The sequence below is a fragment of the Hevea brasiliensis genome, chromosome 10 (genome assembly GCF_030052815.1).
Source record: "Hevea brasiliensis isolate MT/VB/25A 57/8 chromosome 10, ASM3005281v1, whole genome shotgun sequence".
Classification (NCBI taxonomy): Eukaryota; Viridiplantae; Streptophyta; class Magnoliopsida; order Malpighiales; family Euphorbiaceae; genus Hevea; species Hevea brasiliensis.
In genome coordinates this window covers 96,124,905-96,144,562 of record NC_079502.1, presented here as the reverse complement: position 1 = coordinate 96,144,562, position 19,658 = coordinate 96,124,905, and the positions used below count along the sequence as shown (strand labels likewise).

Below are 19,658 nucleotides of genomic sequence, written 5' to 3'. Positions count from 1 at the left end.
TTTTGGGAATCAATATAAAAATTAAGAATTATTCCGAATCCCTTTTTGAGTATTCTATTATCTTCTACATCACCGAGTAGCAAGCAGGAAAAAATTAGCTGCCATATTAAGGTAATTCATTTCATATATGATCTATTTGTTTCAAATGCGGCTCCTATTTACTCTGATTAGATATTACTCCAAAAAATGCCAATTTGGGGCTCGGAATTGACGATTGTAGGCCCAGTACAGAGGGCCTTGAATTTATGTAATGTGACAGTTTTTGGACATTTTTGAATAGCATCATCTTCTCAAATACTACGTAGCCGAAACTCCTGGTTTAAAAGTTTTTCATTCTGACTCCACCAAAAAGAAGAGAAAGCAAGGGGTGGGTGACAGGACATGGAGGAGAGGCAGAGGCATTTTGTGTTGGTCCATGGAGCCTGTCATGGAGCATGGTGTTGGTATAAGGTGGCAACTCTGCTGAAATCAGCCGGTCACAAAGTTACAGCTTTGGATATGGCTGCTTCTGGAGTACATCCTAAGCAGGCAGATGATATCCATTCATTTTCGGAATATATGGAGCCGTTGATGGAATTCATGATGTCTCTGCTACCAGAAGAGAGGGTGATTCTAGTAGGTCACAGTATGGGTGGCTTCAGCATATCTGCTGCATTGGAAAGGTTTCCTGAGAAAATTTCTGCTGGAGTCTTTGCTGCAGCTTTTATGCCAGGCCCTGAACTCAGTCACACGACTCTAAATGAAGAGGTATCATTTGTTCTCTTTCTCTCTCACACACACATTTGCTTTTGCTTGCGAGCACTGCACACATGTATCCTTGCACATCCCACCCTTCATAATCTCTGTAATCGCAGAAGAAAATGAAGGTGGATTTGCTCCTAATTTATCAGAATTCATTTAGTTCAAGATTTAAGATTATATTGTAAGTTATCATACTTGAAACAACCAATAGGCTCTAAAAGGACTTGATTTAATTAGTTATTCGTGTCTTCAAATGGCTTATAAGTTACAGCTATGTTTCTTTTTAGCTTTTGGATTATTTTATTAACACTGTAAATCTTTCTAAAATGAAACCCACCATATTTTCGATGGGAAATGATCACATGACAAGCAAACTAAATGACAAACAGTGATTTTCACAAATGAAGGAAGTCTTTTTTGTTTTTTTCATTGAACTTGACGACGCAAAATTGCAATGGTGGCCACTCCACGGCAGATTTACCAAGAAATTAACAAAGTCAAGAACGCTTTGCTTCTATCTTGATGCGTGTCGTGTAAGGACTGAAGAGGAAAGTTTTAGAATACGACAACGATCAAAATATATGTTCTACACGCTTCAGGAGAATTTATTCAATTTGTGTTCATTATTTCTTGGCTTGGCTCCAGACGCTTCTAGGTTTTGACCCTGGTTGCACTTTTCCTCCATATGGTGTTGGCTTGTGATTGGGTTGATGTTACACTTAGTTCTCGTTCGAAAAATACCAATAAATTCATCTCAGAAATGTCTACTTAATAACTAAGCACCTATTTAGTTTAGTTATTGAATATAGTTAATAACTAATAAATTATAGTGATTATAGTTAATATATGGTAAAACTATGTCTAACTTGTTGCTCTTAAATGATTAGAAAGCACCCCCGAACTACTTATTAGATGGTTTGTCCTTTGCGAGCTTGTGCCTGCTACTTCTCTTTCCTAAATTTGCCTTTTACTTCTGATTAAGTGGTGATATCTGCTTATGATCACGCAGTATGCTAGACAAGTCGATTCTTACATGGACACACGACATATTTTTGCTGACGGACCAAATAACCCTCCAACCTCCATACTGTTTGGACCCAAATTCATGGAAACCAAGTTGTACCAGCTCTCCCCAACTGAGGTAATAGCATTCTTACCTATTATTGCGTTGAACCCTTTTCTGCTACAATTGGTTTGGACAGCTGATTTGTTCCTTTTCTTGAACCAAGCAGGATCTGATTCTAGCTACTCTGTCGATAAGACCTTTACCTCTCCGTGGTGATGCAGGAACACAAAAAGTAGTAGTCACCAAAGAGAAATATGGATCAGTTCCTCGAATTTACATTGTATGTGACCAAGATAAGATAATAAATGAGGATCTACAGAGGTGGATGATAAAAAACAGTCCTACTGATGAGGTAAAGGTTATTGCTGATTCTGATCACATGGTCATGTTTTCCAAACCACAAGAGCTTTGTTCTTGCCTCCAAGAGATTGCCAAAAAATATCTGTGAAATTCACACTGGCTTGTGCTGTGGGAGCTTAATGGGCCTGCTGATACAGAACAGAAGAGAAGAAAGCATGGAACATAATGTAATTTGGATGTTTAAACATGGTTTAATAATACTATCAAATTGCTCAATTTGATACACTAATTAAATTTAATTACATAATAATACCAATAATGATAATAATAATGCAGCTTGCTTCATTCGCTGATTTGTCTTGATGATTCATATTTGTAATTATAATTATAGGCGTTAGCATGTGTAGTTCAGAAGCTATTCATCAGGAAAAATGAAATGTTGATGAGATCTTAACTTGAATTGCATATATATAAAAACCAAATGATATATAATTCTTTTGTTTTACAATAATTAGACAATGATTTTATCCATGGAAAACAAGCCCAATTCTATATAATTTTAAGCATACTTGTGTGCTATCTGTATAAGATGATTGCAGAGTTCATGTGGGTTGGAAGCCATTGGCATATGATCAGAACCCCTGATCTCAATCACATCTTTAATCCCACTATATTCAATAACCCATCTTTGGAATTCCTCTGTTACTACTTTATCATCTTTGCACAGGATATAAACTCTCTTCACTGATCCATATTTTTCAATGGAAAATTTCTTGGCCCTTGATAAATCTGATATGAAAAAGGAACCTGGTCTATATAAAATTTTGGCCAGTTCAACATCCTTCAAGTATGCATCATAAAACAAAATCATTAAAATCATGAAATTGTGTAAAAAGAAGTAATTAATCTGAAATTATAATGCAAATAAATAGAATTATATACCTCAATAGGGCTTAAATCATAAAGCTTGGAAGCTATATATTTGGGGCCGAAGTGTACCCATGTTATGGGTCCATTGGCGCTCTCTTGGTAGGAAATTTGATTATCCACTCCTACATCTTTTGGGGCCATCTCATATAACTATTTTCATCAATACAAAATATTAAATAAAAATTTAAAGAATACTCAAGTATTTCTTCTGATTCAAAAAATTCAACTATTAATAATAATAATGAAAAAAAAAGCATATCAACACAAAATATTCAAAACTCAATGTTAAACGTTATTCTTTTAAAAAAAAAAAGTGTGATTATACTATATGTAAATTTGATAAAATCTATAATTTAGTCTCGTATTTTCAAAATTAGGCAATTTAATTCATAAGATTTAGTAAAATATACAATTTAATCAATTCATCTAATTTTCTGATTAATTTACCATTTATGATACAAAACTTTAAGGACTAAATTATTTCAGTTAGAAAATATATATAGTTAAGAACATTTTAGTTAATTTTGTTATAATTAACTGTTAATTATATGGAGGGATTAAATTATAAGTTTTATCAACTTTTAAAAATTAAATTGATTGATTTTAAAAATATAGAAAATAAGTTGCAGATTTTAATAAATTTTAGAAACTAAATTATAATTTACCCATAAATGATATCAATGAGTACCTTATGTTAATTATCAATTTTAGTCAAAACTTTTAATTTTATCAATTTGATCATAAACCTTTTCAAATATTTTTAATTTTAGTAATAAATTTAATTAAAAACAATTGAACTCATTATTTGACAAAAATAATTCAAATTTGTTCATTTATTATCAATTTCAGCTATTCCTTTTAATTTTATTAATATATGCAATAAATTTAATATTTTTATTAATTTTATCAAACTTCATATTAATAAATAAATAATACATCTAATATTATTATCTGAATTTTTAATTTCTTTTCTCTCTCTCTTTCTACTTATACTTTTAATTCACATATTTCTTATCATTTTATTTCAAATTTAAAGTAAAAAAAAAATCAATATTTAAACATAAAATATGAACAAATAATAAAACTAAAACAAATGTAATTATAATTTTTAAAGTGATAGAAAAATTACTTAAAATAATATTTTTATCAATTTGAGAATAACTATTAAAATTAAACGGATTGACTAATATTAATAATTTATGCAAATATTTAAAAATTAAGCTAAAAAATTAATAAAACCAAAAAGTTTAATTAAAAATAAAAAAAAAACTTATACAATTTTTGAATTTTTTAGTCATTTAGCCAGTAGAATATAATAATCATTTATAAATGCTACACAAACAATCAATTAATGGACAATACGCAATAAATGAAAATAAAAAATCCATTATTAATGGAACTCAAATCATTTGAAATTAAATGTAAAATAATTAAACATATATTTAGACAATTTCTACACTTTTGTAGTGAAATTTGAATTTTAATTCATATTTAAAATCCCACATATATCATTATACATACCTTCTCAAAAACATATGATGGGTGGTACAAGGTATCTGGCAAAACTGCTGATACAAATACAGCAGCTGAAATCTTGTCAGGGTATTTTTCCATGGCCAGAGCTAAATTCATACCACCCAAGCTATGACCAACTAATATAACCTTTTCTTTTTCTTGTAGAAAGCCCATGAATTCCATAAGAGGTTCATTATATTCAGTGAACGTATGAACCTCTTGGAATGCCTTAGGGTGCCTGCCAGAAGCCGCCATGTCCAGCACCGTGACACAGTGGCCTGCCGCCTCAAGTCGTGGCTTGACCTTATACCAAACCCAAGCTCCTCCTCCTGCACCATGGACTAGAACAAAATGCTTCCCATTGTTGGCCTCTGCCATTTTTTTTCCCTCTGCAAAACCTGTAAACTTGCCTATCTTCTATATATACAATAAGATTTGTTTCTTGGTTGAGGGTGTGGACTTTGGACAAGCTAGTAGCCTTGGTCCCATAAATTGAGTTAAAAATGCATGTGATTCTCAGCCAAGAGGCATTTTCTTGTTATTTTAAGAGCCAAATTGATTTTCCGTGTGGTGTTACTGGTAGAGAAATTCAGCATTAAATTTGAAATCATATGTCTCTTCTGAGAAGAATCTTGTAAGATCAAATCCCATCTCCTTGACTACAAAAAAAAAAATTCTGCAGACTTCAATAATCGAGTTAAGTGGTTGCTTTCGAAAGTGATGAGCTACCTAATCACAAATTAATTAATTAATTAATTAATTGACCATTAAAATATATATTCCTCACATTTGACTTCACTGCAGGTTGGCTCTTTATTATTTATTTTTTTTTTCATCTGTTCTCTTTAATTTTTTTGTTATTTTCTGGGTTTCAATTAATGATATTATGATCCTCTTTTCTGGAATTTTGAATATTTATATTTATTTGTTCATCACACTAAACAATGTAAAAATAAAATTCATAGTTTGTTAAATTTTTATAAGGTTAATTGAAAAAAATCCTAAAATTTGGTAATTTTTGTAATTAAATCTTGAAGTTTGTATAATTGTCAATTAAATTATGGGACAGCACAAGACTGCTTTAGTACTTAAAGCCCCCGAGCTAAGCTATTAGTAAAACTTCACTCAACACAACCAACAGGCCCATCCATTTCATTTCAATAAGAAATCAAACTGACACAGTCCGCATAAAAATGAACCTTCAACGGGAGTTTTGACTCACTCAAAAAGGCAATTAAAAAAATTTTATTCTAAAAATTTTTTTTATTATTAAATTAGCAAAATTTACTAAGCTATTTAAAAAGAAAAGTATTTTTTACCTTTAATCCTATTACTTGGGACTTTTTATTTTATTTTAATTTGAATTAAGAAATTGTTTAAACTCCTGTCCCTGACCCAAATGGGGTATGGGGATTTGAGAATTTCGGGTTCAATGGCCGCAATTCCACCCTGGACTTCGTGTCGAACCTTCCTGACGAATCGAGCATTAAAATTCCTATTTAACGACATAAATTTTAAATTTATTTTTTCAAATTTTTTAAAGCTCATTTAAATAAACAAAATATTTTTTGAAATTAAAAAAAAAAAAAGAAAAAAAAAAATTTACCAAATAAAAATTAAATCGACTCTTGAAATTGAATCAAAGCTCTCGAAAATTTCTCGATTTTCTTCGATTTTCTGTTTCGTTTCCGAATCGTTAAAAAGAAAAAAAATTTGGGCAAAAATGAAACAAAAAATTTCCAAAAGCTCAATGGATTTGGTCTTAAATTCTATGAACTCTCAGTGATTATGCAGTAGATGTTAGTACAAGAGAGAAGACGACATCGATGCACGGAGCCGGGCGGATGGCGGGAAGGATGCTGGCGCGCGCGCCGTCGCGCTGTCGCTGTCATTGCTGGCGTTTTCCGCGGGTGAGGTGGGGAGTGGGGCGGTTGAGGTGGGGCGGAGGGGGGGGGGAGGAGGAGTGGGAGGGAGGAGGAGGAGGAGAGGGAGAGAGAAGAGAGGAGAGAGGAGAGAGAGAGGAGAGAGAGGGGGAGAAGAAAGAAGAAAGAAGAAAAAAAAAAAGTCCGCTGTCCCGACTCGTAGGTCCCATAAATTGGGGTCGTGTTCGAAAATTAAAAATTTTTTTTACTTTTTTGGGGATTTTTCGAAACAAAAAAAAAAAAAAAAAAAAAAAAAAAAAAAAAAAAAAAATATAAAAATATAATATATTTTTTTTTTTTTTTATTTTTTTTAAATTAATTTTAAAAATCGTCAAAGTTTATATTTTGAAAAATTGAATCCGATTTTAAAAATAAAAAAAAAAAAAAAAATAAAAAATTAAATAAAATTAAAATACCAAAAATGCTCATAAAATAATAAAATTTAAAATTTTGGGGTGTTACATAAATTCTCATGTTTGATTGATGTCCTAAATTAATTTTATTGTCAAAAAATCATTAGTATAATTAACGGGAGTTTCACATTAGCTGTCATATCGTCACTGTAGAAGCCACATTAGAAACTCCAAATTAGGGTTAATTGCCAACAAAAAATGAAGTTTGTTAATTTTTAAAATTAAATTCTAAAGTTTATATAATTGCTAATTAAACTCACACGTTTAATTGATGTTTTAAATTGACTCAACCATCAATTAACCGTTAGTATGTGGTGCTTAAAAGATATTGTAATGACTTTTGTTTTGACTATTTTAGTTAGGAGTTATATTTTATAAGTTTATTGATAGCTGATATTAATAGATAATTAATTAAAGAGAATAACTGTAATTTCTTCTAGTAGTTTAATTTACCTTATAATGGCCTGGAGAAAGAGCTATTGACATATTTACTTTAGTAAATAAATGCTCTTAAGGAGAAAGTTATAGAATTGGAGAAAGTAATAGAGTTAGAGAAAATTAAAAATAAAATCACTGAAAAATGGATATAACTTAGCGAATATTGTGATTAAAATAATACACTAATTAATGATTTACTGAGCAGAGTTGAAGTGTTGATAAAGACACAAAGTTTAACAGAATTTGACTAGAAATTTCTTGTTTGTTGAAATATACTTATAATTTATTGACGGTTAGGTCAATTTAAAATATCAATCAAGTTTGAAGATTTAATTGTTAATTATGCAAACGTTAGAATTTAATTATTAATTATGTAAAATTTAAGATTTAATTATAAAAATTGATAAATTTCATAATTTTTTTTGCAATTAACCTTAATTTGGAGTTTCTGTTGTGATTTCTATAGTGATGATATGACAGCTGACATGAAACTCCCATTAAATATATTAATAATTTTTTGACAGTTTGTCAATTTGAGATATTAATTAAATATAAGAATTTAATTGATAATTATGTAAATTTTAATATTTAATAATAAAAATTAACAAATTAAATTTTTTTTTTTGACAATTAACCCTTTATATAATTGTTTTTTTAATAACGACAAAGGTTAGTTATTGACAAGTGAATTTACATTCTATAATACTGATTGAAGTTTAAATCTTAGGCTAAGATTACACTCAATCTATAGAGCAACACCAAAACACTTTTTAAGTGAAAAAAGACAAAATAATGAAAATGAAAATTAAAATTAATTATGAAAAATAAAATTTAATAAATGAAAAATTGATTTACAAAATGAACAAAATAAAAATAAGTTGTGGCCCAGAGCGCGGGCTCACATCTAATCTTTGTGATAAAGATGATGGAACTGTATGAAATAATAAGACGTCTAGCACTAAAGTAATTCATAAGAGAAAATGAAATGTTGATTTTTTTTTTTTCTATGCATGATTGCTTGAAAGTTTAAAAAGACGAGAGAAAAAGAACTGAGGCACACATTCTGAGACATGAAATAAATTCAACAGACACCAGACTATCTAAATCAGACCAACCCAACTCGACTGTTATCAAGCTCATAATTGACCATATCTAATCTAGAATTTTAGATATATGACCTTAAGGTCACCACCACTGGATGTGTTGCACCGTGATCAAAGCTAGTCATGTCACCAACCACATAAGGAACGCCCATTACAGCCTAACAACTCACCCAACAGCATCGTTCTGAAGATTTTTTCATAAAAACAGAATACAAAATCAACTCTATTACAACAAAGGATGTTGTTGCAGAGCTCATCGACCATCATTGTCTCTAAGGACGACTTTCCCAATTGTAGTGTAGAAGCAAATCTTAAAGGTGCAAATAGCCAAGCGCAAGAGATGTCCTTGATGCAGTAGCATCCAAAATACCGAATGTATAAAATCCTAATTCAATACAAATTACCCACTTTAAATCTCACTCTAATGGTAGTTTTTTAAGATAGTAATTTATTACGATCACGCTTTCTCATTTTAAAAAAATTATACTCGATACCTCAAGCCTTTAAAGTTAGGCATGTTGTTCTCTTTAGTCAATTCTATATTTTTTTTTGTACCCATATTAATAAGTGTTCTTTATTGTCTTGTATATCCATACCCATAGAAAAAATCTATGAATAAAATCAATCTTGAATTGCAAAGAGTAGAACATGGAGCCAAATTGAACACGACATTCAAATTGATAGCAAGCAGAACACAAAGAAACCAAATATCATGGCCACAACGCAAGTCAACTCAAGGTTATCCTCTTTTTATTGCCAAACTTGCCAACCCATAAGCAAAATCACTATTTACTTCCAATTAAAGTGAGGGAGATTGAACCTCAATTGGACGAGAAAAAAAATATTACCTTTCTTTGTCTCGAAGGATAAGAGAAGCCTTATTGAAACTATGGAGCTCGGCAGTTCCGAAAGTAACTCAACTCAACTCAACTAAATCTTTATCCCAAAAATTTAGGGTCGGCTATATGGATTCGCTTTCTCCACTCTAAACGATTTTGGGTTAAATCCTCATAAATGTATAATGCTTCTAGGTCATGTTGTACTACTCTCCTTTAAGTCAATTTAGGTCTACCCCTTTTTTTTTTTTTTTTCTATCCTCTAACCTAACGTGCTCTATTCGTCTAACTAGAGCCTCCATATGTCTACGCTTCACATGACCAAACCACCTCAATCTCTCTTCTCTCACCACTCCTACCTTTTCTCTAATACTCTCATTACGGACTTTATCTAGTCTAGTATGGCCACTCATTCACCTTAACATTCTTATATTTGCAACTCTCATCTTAGACGCATATGACTTCTTCAGTGCCCAATACTTACTACCATATAACATAGCCGGTCGTATGACTGTACGGTAAAATTTTCCTTTCAACTTATTGGGAATCTTGCAATTACATTAAACTCCCGTAGCACGTCTCCACTTCAACCATCCGGCTTTAATCCTATGACTAACATCCTCCCCACATTCCCCATCTACTTGAAGGACTGAGTCGAGATATTTAAAGTGATTACTTTGGGACAGTACCACTCCATCCAAACTAACTTCTTCTCTATCACCAGTTTGGCCTTCACTGAACTTGCAATGCATGTATTCTGTCTTCGTTCTACTTAACTTAAAACCCTTTAACTCTAGAGTACTTCTCCAAAGCTCTAGCTTTTTATTGACTCCTTCTCTTCTCTCATCTATCAGAACAATATCATCCGCAAGCATCATGCACTAAGGAATACTCTATTGTATATGTATTCATCTAAAACTAATGTAAAAAGATAAGGGCTTATAGCTGATCCTTGGTGTAATCTAATTGAGATCGGAAAATCTCTTGTGTCCCCTCCCACTGTGTGCACAATAGTACTTGCTCCTTCATACATATCTTTCAACACTTGTATGTACTTAATAGATATCCTTTTTTATTTTAACACACTCCATAAGACATTTTTTGGAATACTAACATAAGCCTTCTCCAAATTAATAAAAACCATGTGTAGATCTTTCTTCACATCTCTATATTTCTCCATCAAGCTTCTAATGAGAAAGATCGCTTCCATAGTTGAATGACCGGGCATGAAGCCAAATTGATTGAGAGAGATAGAAGTATCATGACGTAGTAGATGCTCCACAACTCTCTCCCACAACTTCATAGTATGGCTCATAAGTTTAATTCCCCTATCGTTTGAGCAATTTTGTATGTCTCCCTTATTTTTAAAAATAGGTACTAAAATACTCCTCCTCCATTCAATAGGCATTTTCTTTGAGTTTAGAATCTTATTAAATAATTTAGTTAACCATGCCACTCCCATATCTCCCAAACACTTTCACACTTCAATTGGTATTTCATCGGGTCCACAGGCTTTATCCACTTTCATTCTCTTAAGTGCTTCCTTTACTTCTAAAGATCTAATCCTTCTAGTATAATTCACATTCTTTTCTATTATTCTATAATCTATATTCACGCTATTACCATTTTGATTATTATTAAAAAGATCATTAAAATAATTTCTCCATCTTTCTTTAATGTCCTCATTTTTTACCAACACTTTTCCTTCTTTATCCTTAATGCACATAACTTGATTGAGATCTTGACATTTCTTTTCCCTCCTCCTTGCTAATCTATAAATATATTTCTCCCCTTCTTTAGTTTCAAGTTTCTCATATAACTTTTCAAAGGCCTGTGCACTTGCTTGACTAACTGTCTTTTTTGCCTCTTTCTTTGCTATCTTGTACTGTTCATATGCCTCATTATTATCACATTTAGGTAATTTCTTATACCATTCCATTTTTCTCTTCACTGCCTTTTGTACTTTCTCATTCCACCACCATCTCTCTTTTGAGGATAGTCTATGTCCTTTAGACTCTCCAAGTACTTTTCTAGCTACTTCTCTAATCTTTGATGCTATCTGTATCCACATATCATTGGCCTCTATATCCAGCTTCCATGCTTCGGACTTGAGAAGCTCATTTTTGAACTTCACTTGCTTTACTCCTTTAAACTCCCACCACTTTGTTCGAGCTATACTATTTCTTCTGACCTTACTTGAATTGTTCCTAAACTTGACATCCAAGACCACTAACCGATGTTGACTTGTTAAAGCCTCTCCTGGGATGACCTTGCAATCCTTACATAAAGCTCTATTTGTCTTCCTGGTTAAGAGGAAGTCAATTTGACTTCTATGTTGCCCACTTTTGAAAATCACTAAATGTGACTCTCTTTTTATAAAGTAGGTATTTGCTAGTGTTAGGTCATATACCATAGCAAAATCCAGAATGCTTTTTTCCTCCTCATTTCGACTGTCAAAACCAAAACCTCCATGAACATTCTCATAACCTTGCCTATCACTTCCTACATGTCCATTCAAATCTCCAAAAAAAATTCTTTTCATTCATTTTTATGCTTGCATTAAATCATCATATATCCAAAACTTTTGTTTTACCTCACTATCTTCTCCTCCTTTGTTGGGGCACATAAATAACTACATTTATTGTTTCTACTTCTAGTATTGGCTTTACTAGTATAATTCTATCTCTTACTCTTTTCACAGTTATTACAACGTATTTCAATGTCCTGTCTATGATTATGCCCACTCCGTTCTTGTTTCTCTCTTTTCCGGTAAACCACAATTTATACCCTGAATTACCCACTTTCTTACTTTTTTCTCCTACCCATTTAGTCTCCTGAATGCAAGCAATATTCACCCTTCTCCTTTCCAAGATATCCACAAGCTCCATTAATTTTCCTGTAAGTGATCCAACATTCCAAGTACCAACCCTGATTCTTCTCCTATCATGTTCCTTCCTAATTAGTCTTCTTCTATGATATCTTCTATTGTTTTTATCTTGTGTTCTGTTCTACTATCTGTTCAATGGACTAACTTCTTTACCCACACCCGTCCATAATGTGGGAACCCTTGTTCACTTAACACCACACTCGGGCGTCGGCATAGCGCGTCGCCTTCAGTGAATGCCCTACACCCTTGCATATTTCTCACTACACCTGGGCTCTGATGTAGCGCGTCGTAAGTAGAGGACGCCCCAACGTTAACTTGAATTGCAATATATATATATATATATATATATATATAAACCAAATGGTATTATTATTATTATTATTTTAATAGACACTGATTTTATCCATGAAAATGAAAAGCCAAATAATATATAATTTTAAGCATGTTTGTGTGCTATCTGTATAAGATGAGTGCAGAGTTCATGTGGGTTGGAAGCCATTGCCATATGATCAGAACCCTTGATTTCAATCACATCTTTAATCCCACTATATTCAATTGCCAATCGTTGGAATTCCTCTGTTACTATTTTATCATCTTTGCACAGGACATAAACTCTCTTCACTGATCCATATTTTTCATTGGAAAATTTCTTGGCCTATGATTAATCTGGCACGAAAAAGGAACAAAATTTTGGCCAGCTCAACATCCTTCAAATATGCATCATTAAACAAAAGTAATTAAAATCAAGAAATTGGGTAAAACGATCTAAATAATTAATCTGTAACTATAATGCAAATAAATATAAGTATAGCAGCTGAAATCTCGTCAGGGTATTTTTCCATGGCTAAAGCTAAATTCATCTCCCAAGCTATGACCAACTAATATAACCTTTTCATTTTCTTGTAGAAAGCCCATGAATTCCATAAGAGGTTCATTACATTATATTCATTGAATGCATGAACCTCTTGGAATGCCTTACGGTGCCTGCCAGATGCCGTCATGTCTAGCACCGTGACACGGTGGCCTGCTTCCTCAAGTCGTGGCTTGACCTTATATCAAACTCAAGCTCCTCCTCCTGCACCATGGACCATAACAAAATGCTTCCCATTGTTGGCCTTTGCCATTGTTTTCCCTCTGCAAAACCTGTACACTTGCCTATCTTCCTTCTATATACAATAAGATTTGTTACTATTAAAAAAAAGCCAAATTCATTTTTTTCAATAAAATTAAATAATATTAGGAACATCGTTCGCTGCATTCTTACACATCATTGTGTTCAATGGTTTTCCTTCGATTATATATGTCTCATGGCGATAAAATAAATAATTAAATAAATCAACAATTAATGAGTTTTAGGAACCAATGGGGTTTAATTTATTATGTCAAAATTTTTTTAAAAATATTAAAATTATTTTCAAGAATATTAAATCTCAAATTTAAATTTTAATTCAGGTCAAATAAAAAAAAAAAAAAAACAACCAACACATCCAATCAAAGCCAATAATACACGCAATTAAATCAATTAATTTAAAAGAAATAATTAATAAACACTCTGCTACCATAACAAATATGTTTATGTAATGGAAATTAAACAACTTTCAATCATACCCACCTGATAAGATCATATACGATGCTGATCTTTTATTATACATATAATAATGATAATAGATGATATGTTAAAATAACAAATTTAAGCATATTTTTGGGCTATCTCGCAGAGACACTGACACAATTCTTGTGGTTTAGAAAACATGGTCATATGATCTGAACCTTCAATCTTAATCACTTGTTCAACAGGACTATTTGCTATCATCCACTGCTGAAATTCTTCAGGAATTGCTTTGTCCTCTTCGCATATGATATATACTCTGCTAACTGATCCATATCCTTCACTTGAGAATTTTTTTGCCTGAGAAAGATCGTGCAGGAACAGTGATGAAGGCCTTACCAATGTCATTGCCAATTCAAGATCCTCAATGGGACTTAGTTGATAAAGCTTGGAGGATATGAACTTGGGGCCAAAAAACATTGAACTCATATGCTGCAGAGAGGTGCTGTAGGGCAGAAATTGTGTGTCCAGCCATGCTTCGTTTGGGGTCCTTTTGTTGTACTGTATATAATTTATTATGAATGAGACACAGATAAGAAAATATTTTTTTTTCCTAACAAATTTATGGGTAGACAAGATAAAGTTTTATAATGGAAATGTTTTTTTAAATACATTAATTAAAGTATTAAAAATTAAATATAATATATTTTAATCATCATAAGATTATTAAAAGTAATAAAATAAATTTTCAAAATTATCTTTTTTAATAATATCTAAAATAATTAAGAAGAAAAGCCTGAAACTCAATTCCAAGCTGGTCCAAGGCGGTGGGAAACGCAGCCAAAGTTGAAAATTTGGATGGAAAAAAACAAAAATAGAAGAAGAAAACCCAACATATGTATATACCTGATCCAATACGTATGATGGCTGGTGAAGGGTATCAGGCATGAAAGCTGATAAGTAAACAGCAACAGAAATCTTCTGAGGGAATTTTTCCATGGCAAGAGCCAAATTCAGGCCTCCCAAGCTGTGCCCAACAAGGATAACCCTTTCATTTGGTGGTAGCGAAGCCAATAACTCTAACAGAGGATGAGTGTATTCATAAAGCGTATGAACATGTTGGATTGACTTCATGTCGATGCCAGAAGCCGCCAGGTCCAGCGCCGAGACCTGGTGGCCGGCGGCCTTTAATAATGGCTTGAGCTTGTACCAAGACCAAGCCCCATGGCAAGCCCCGTGGACCAGAACGAAATGCTTTTGTTGGTTGAATCGTGTCATTTTTTTGCTTTGTGCAGAGCCCAGGGGTGAGGCTCTGGGATGTGTCTATTAACTGATAAAAGGTTTTCCCTTCTATCAATTCTCACCAACTCTCGGGTCGCGGACTTGCCCTTTCCGTTATCGTGTTTATTTTAAGCACTAGCAAGAAGAAAATTCTTCATTGTTCTTTTTGACGATTCAACCATGCTATTATCAGAAATTATTAGGTCTATTAATATATGTATTATTTTTTATAATTATATAAAATTTATTTTTTATATTATAAAAAATATTCATTTTTTTAGAAAATATTATTTTTTAATATTTTAGATACATCTAATAATTAATATATTAAAATTTTTTTCACATTTTATAACTGTTAGAGCATTCAAAAAAATAAATCAATTAAAAATATTTTTTATCAATAAAAAAATTAAGTCATTTTTTTTATTTTTTTAAACTTTAATAATTTTATTAAAATATAAAAATATTTTTACATAAATGACATAACATATATCATTAATTTAATATTACAATCAAATAATAAAAAATATTTTTATGAAAAATTAAATTCTTTTATATAAAAATATTTTTAATATATAAATTATTTTCCATGAAATAAAGATTATTAATTTGAGTAACATTATTATGATAATATATATAAAATATAAAAAAAATTAAATATAAAAAAAAATTTATCTACATTGCTTGTGATATACTATAACAAAATTAGAGGGAAAAAGGCCAAAGTCAAGTAACATCCCAATCTTGGAATACATTAAAGAAATGTTTATAATATGATATATATGCAAGTAGAAAAAAAAGTAGGTTCCTTTGCAATTTGGACCATCTATAAATGCAATGAACTTCTCCCTAATTAGATGGGCAATTAGGTTTTTTATTCATCTTTTAATTTTCTTTTTTTTTTTAATTGAATTTTCAAAAACTTAAAAATTTTTACTTAGATTTACAATTAAAGTTTAATGATTATAATTGGGGTTCATTAATTAAAATTATAAATTCTAGGTTAAAAATATATAAAAATTAAAATTTAATTTAATATTTAACTTTCACTATTTAATCACTTAAATATTAATTGAAGCTTATTTTTATTTCATAAAAATAATTTATATATAAAAAATATTTCTCATGAAAAATATTTTTTTTTAAAAAATTTTCATTAAAAAATTTTCTGTTATTTAATTGTAATATTTAATTAATGACATATATTTATTTTATATATTTATAAATTTTTTCACATTTTGACAAGAATATCAAAATCTAAAAAATGAAAAATGATTTTTTTTTTAAATTAATTAATTTTCTTTTTAACAAAAAATATTTTCTGTTAAATAATTTTTCTAAATATCTCAAATACTAAAAAATAAACAGAGCTTTAATTAAGTATTATTTATCATTTCAAGTGAGAGAAAGGTTACTCCTTTTTGATATTTCATTCTTTGAAATTTATAAAATATTTTGACTGTATTAGAAAAAGTAATATATCTTATATTTATAAATTTTTAATTAGTTTTTAAATAAAAAAAAACTGAACATAAAGAAGAAGCATAAAAATGAATCCTATATAAAATAAAAAGAATATCTTATCTAATTATTAATGAAGGTATACTTACAGGAAATACTTTCAATAACTCATCACCATAAAGCAGTGATTCCTCTGCAATTTCCGATAAATTCTACAATATAAGGCTTTGTTTGCTTCAAATCATCTACTTCCAGTGGAGGAGTGTTTTTTTCCGAGCCAGGCCAGGTCAGGTCCCCCGGCTATCAACTTCCTGGTGTTGGCTAAAACAAGTGCTTGTCTAGTGTTTATCAACAACTTGGTTGCTTCAGAAACTTTGTGGGCATTCTGATAAGCCATGAAAAATTATTGAGTAGCTCATCAAGGTGACCTGGTCATGACACTCGCTTCCTTCGGGCCATCTCTTGGCCTCAACATACGGCTAAGTTTTGCAGAATGAGTAATTTTTATTTACACTCGAATGTAAATATTCAAGGAGAATTTTATTTTTTATTAAAAATATTTTAAAATTATCTATTTATGAATATATTAAATTGGTGTGACTTCCCTAAGCTTGTAGGAAACATTGGAGCATTTGGATCCGGACTGATATGGAATGGATCACATATGACGGACCCGTGTACATCTGTGGTTGGCGATTTAGTATCTGTCAGCAATATCCAAGAACATGTGGCACAGCTCAATGGGTTTAGAGAGCATGACCATGTGGTCGGCTCCGGCTATGAACTTCACATCTTTGGTTGGCATAATTTCAAGGAACCATTCCTGGAGATCTTTCTTCAACAGCCCGTCAGATTCGCAGACGATAAAAACCCGATTTACTGACCCGAATTTATCTTCTGTTAATAGTGATTCCTTGGACAACTCTTTCAATAACAGCCGACTTGGCTTTATCAACATCTTTGCCAATTCCATATCCTGCACTTCACAATGTATGATCAATATACTTAATAAGTGATTCAGTGGCTCTCTATAAAATACTGTTAATTAAAGATAAGCATCACCTTATTAGGTAATCTAAATTTCATTCTAATTAATTTTTTTTTAAATACGAATTTTATATAGGTCCTATTTGATAATATTAGTTGATTTAGTAATTGTTGGCAATTTTAGTAGCTATCAGCTGTTTTACTAATCGTTAGCTGTTAAATAAATATGCAGTAAAAATAGTTGTTAAATTAATTATTAAATATAAAAATAGTGATATAATCTTATTGGTCTAATTAAAACGCTCCTTCAACCTCTAAATTAGGATGGGTTGCTTTTCATAAACTGGTCTCTCAACCTCTAAACACTAAATGCTACTTTAAAAGCGATCATCAAACAGGACTATAATCACCATCTTAATAATAATCTAAGTTTATCTAATGTCTATATAAGAGATTTAAATTTTCAGGTATGTTGTTATCTCTAGAGTTCTATTATTCTTAATATCAATGTCAATATTAACTTAAGCATAAGAAAGTTATTAAAACCAAATCCCCACTTGGTTCTCTTATCTTGCAAGTCCCGACCGATAAAAAAATTCAAGAACAACATCAATAAAGATGGGAGTTCTCTTTTTTAATAAATTGGATTTAACTCTACTCGAGAGTAAGCACTATACGATTATTTATCTTAAATACACTAAACCAATGTGAGAGAATCCAAATTTAAGATAACTTGAATAAAAAAAATTTAATTTCGATGCATTAAAATAATTTGAGAATATTCATAATTACAAGTGGAAAAAAAAATTCACTAACTAGCTGAGGATTTAACGTAATAAATTCATTTTTAACTTGATGATGGATTTATAATTTTTAATTTTGATAATTTTATCTTAATCATCAAATACATATTTTTGTAGTTTATTTGGCTTTATTTAATTGATACTAAAAGATTTTTATAAAAATAAAAAAGAAAAATATCATGAAATTAGAACTGTAGTTTAATGCTTTTGTTGATCTCAGAATTGAACAAATTAAGCAAGATCTTATTTTAATGAATAGCAAAAACTTAAATAATTGGTATAAAACAGGCCAAAAATGCAATTAATATATTACTAGCAAGATTTAGATCTGAGCAAACCAAATGATACTGTAAACTCACCTCCGGTTGACAATGCTGATAGAGATTGGCTGCCATGTAATTTGGCCCAAACAAAGCTGAAGTAGGTAACTTTTCTGGGCCATCATCAAAAAAGAACTGGAAATCCAAGAGGGACTCCATTGGAGTCCTCTTGAAGAACTGGATTAATTGCAAAAATAACCCAAAAGTTAATAAAATTTGCATAATATCAATTCTCAAGATCAAAATAAGAAAAAAAAAAAATATATGAACCTCCAGAACAAGAGTTGCAGGTGGGAATGCACAATTTGGCATAAAGGCAGTGACAAAAACAGCCACCAAGATCTTGTTAGGAAAACTTTCCATGGCTAGAGAAATAGCCATGCCTCCATAGCTGTGACCCACTAAGATCACCTTCTCTTCTTCAGGGAGGGAGGCCAAGAAATCCATGAGGGGCTGCAAATAGTCCGATATGGAAATGGAAGAAATCTGATGATTGAGCTGCTTGGAGTTGGAGTTAGAGTTGACTCCACAACCACCAAGGTCTAGAGCAGTGACACGGTGACCAGCTGCTTTAAGCAGTGCAAGAATCTTATACCAGCACCAAGCTCCATGGCAAATCCCATGAACTAGAACAAAGTGCTTTGAGTTCTGCATATTTGCTCTTAAAAAATTGAAATTAATTATGGTTTCTTTCATCTTATATAATTAGGAATCAAAGATTAAAAAAAAAATCAATAAAAAGATCATGTTTGGTATTTGGCAAATAAAATCTAAATATTTTATTTCATATTTTAATATTCAAATTTAATATTAATTGCCTTTTGGTGGTATAATTAAGCTGTTTCATTTTATCAACACCAACATTGTCGAATGATGCGCGAGCTGTGGTGGGCTTTGCTGTCATTGTCGGTGGGTGAGTGAGCCGCTGTTGTTAGGGCAGGCAGCACTAAGTTGAGCGCAGCTAAAAACTATGAGCAGCGGCCCAATTTGCCCCAAATCTGATGGCCCATAATCAGTAAAAAAAATAAGTCAAATTATGCTTCATCAATGGCTTGGATTCCATCAAAAATTTTGATGGTGAAGATTGACCCAGATCACCCAAATTG

General features: G+C 31.3%; 4 protein-coding genes and 1 pseudogene across 4 annotated transcripts; 1 reads left to right on the top strand and 4 right to left on the bottom strand.

Annotated features, from left to right (window-relative positions):
- The first annotated feature begins 108 nt into the window (after positions 1-108).
- Positions 109-2,452, top strand: LOC110664386 (methyl jasmonate esterase 1). Its single transcript, XM_021824050.2, has 3 exons — positions 109-747; positions 1,751-1,882; positions 1,974-2,452. The coding sequence occupies exons 1-3, from the start codon at positions 382-384 to the stop codon at positions 2,253-2,255; spliced, it is 780 nt and encodes a 259-aa protein (XP_021679742.2). The 5' UTR covers positions 109-381; the 3' UTR covers positions 2,256-2,452.
- LOC110664387 (salicylic acid-binding protein 2-like) lies at positions 2,259-4,938 on the bottom strand. Its single transcript, XM_058128652.1, has 4 exons — positions 4,541-4,938; positions 3,050-3,187; positions 2,677-2,948; positions 2,259-2,292 (listed from the first exon to the last, which is right to left on the bottom strand). The coding sequence occupies exons 1-4, from the start codon at positions 4,928-4,930 to the stop codon at positions 2,259-2,261; spliced, it is 834 nt and encodes a 277-aa protein (XP_057984635.1). The 5' UTR covers positions 4,931-4,938.
- A 7,649-nt stretch (positions 4,939-12,587) lies between these two features.
- LOC110664334 (salicylic acid-binding protein 2-like) lies at positions 12,588-13,521 on the bottom strand (annotated as a pseudogene).
- A 134-nt stretch (positions 13,522-13,655) lies between these two features.
- LOC110664388 (salicylic acid-binding protein 2) lies at positions 13,656-15,178 on the bottom strand. The gene is made up of 2 exons (XM_021824052.2): positions 14,607-15,178; positions 13,656-14,261 (listed from the first exon to the last, which is right to left on the bottom strand). Exons 1-2 carry the CDS (start codon positions 14,976-14,978, stop codon positions 13,842-13,844), a joined length of 792 nt encoding a protein of 263 aa, XP_021679744.2. The 5' UTR covers positions 14,979-15,178; the 3' UTR covers positions 13,656-13,841.
- Positions 15,179-16,969: 1,791 nt separating this feature from the next.
- On the bottom strand, positions 16,970-19,311 carry LOC110664332 (methyl jasmonate esterase 1). Its single transcript, XM_021823967.2, has 3 exons — positions 18,823-19,311; positions 18,592-18,729; positions 16,970-17,418 (listed from the first exon to the last, which is right to left on the bottom strand). The coding sequence occupies exons 1-3, from the start codon at positions 19,246-19,248 to the stop codon at positions 17,140-17,142; spliced, it is 843 nt and encodes a 280-aa protein (XP_021679659.2). The 5' UTR covers positions 19,249-19,311; the 3' UTR covers positions 16,970-17,139.
- Between the last annotated feature and the right edge of the window lie 347 nt (positions 19,312-19,658).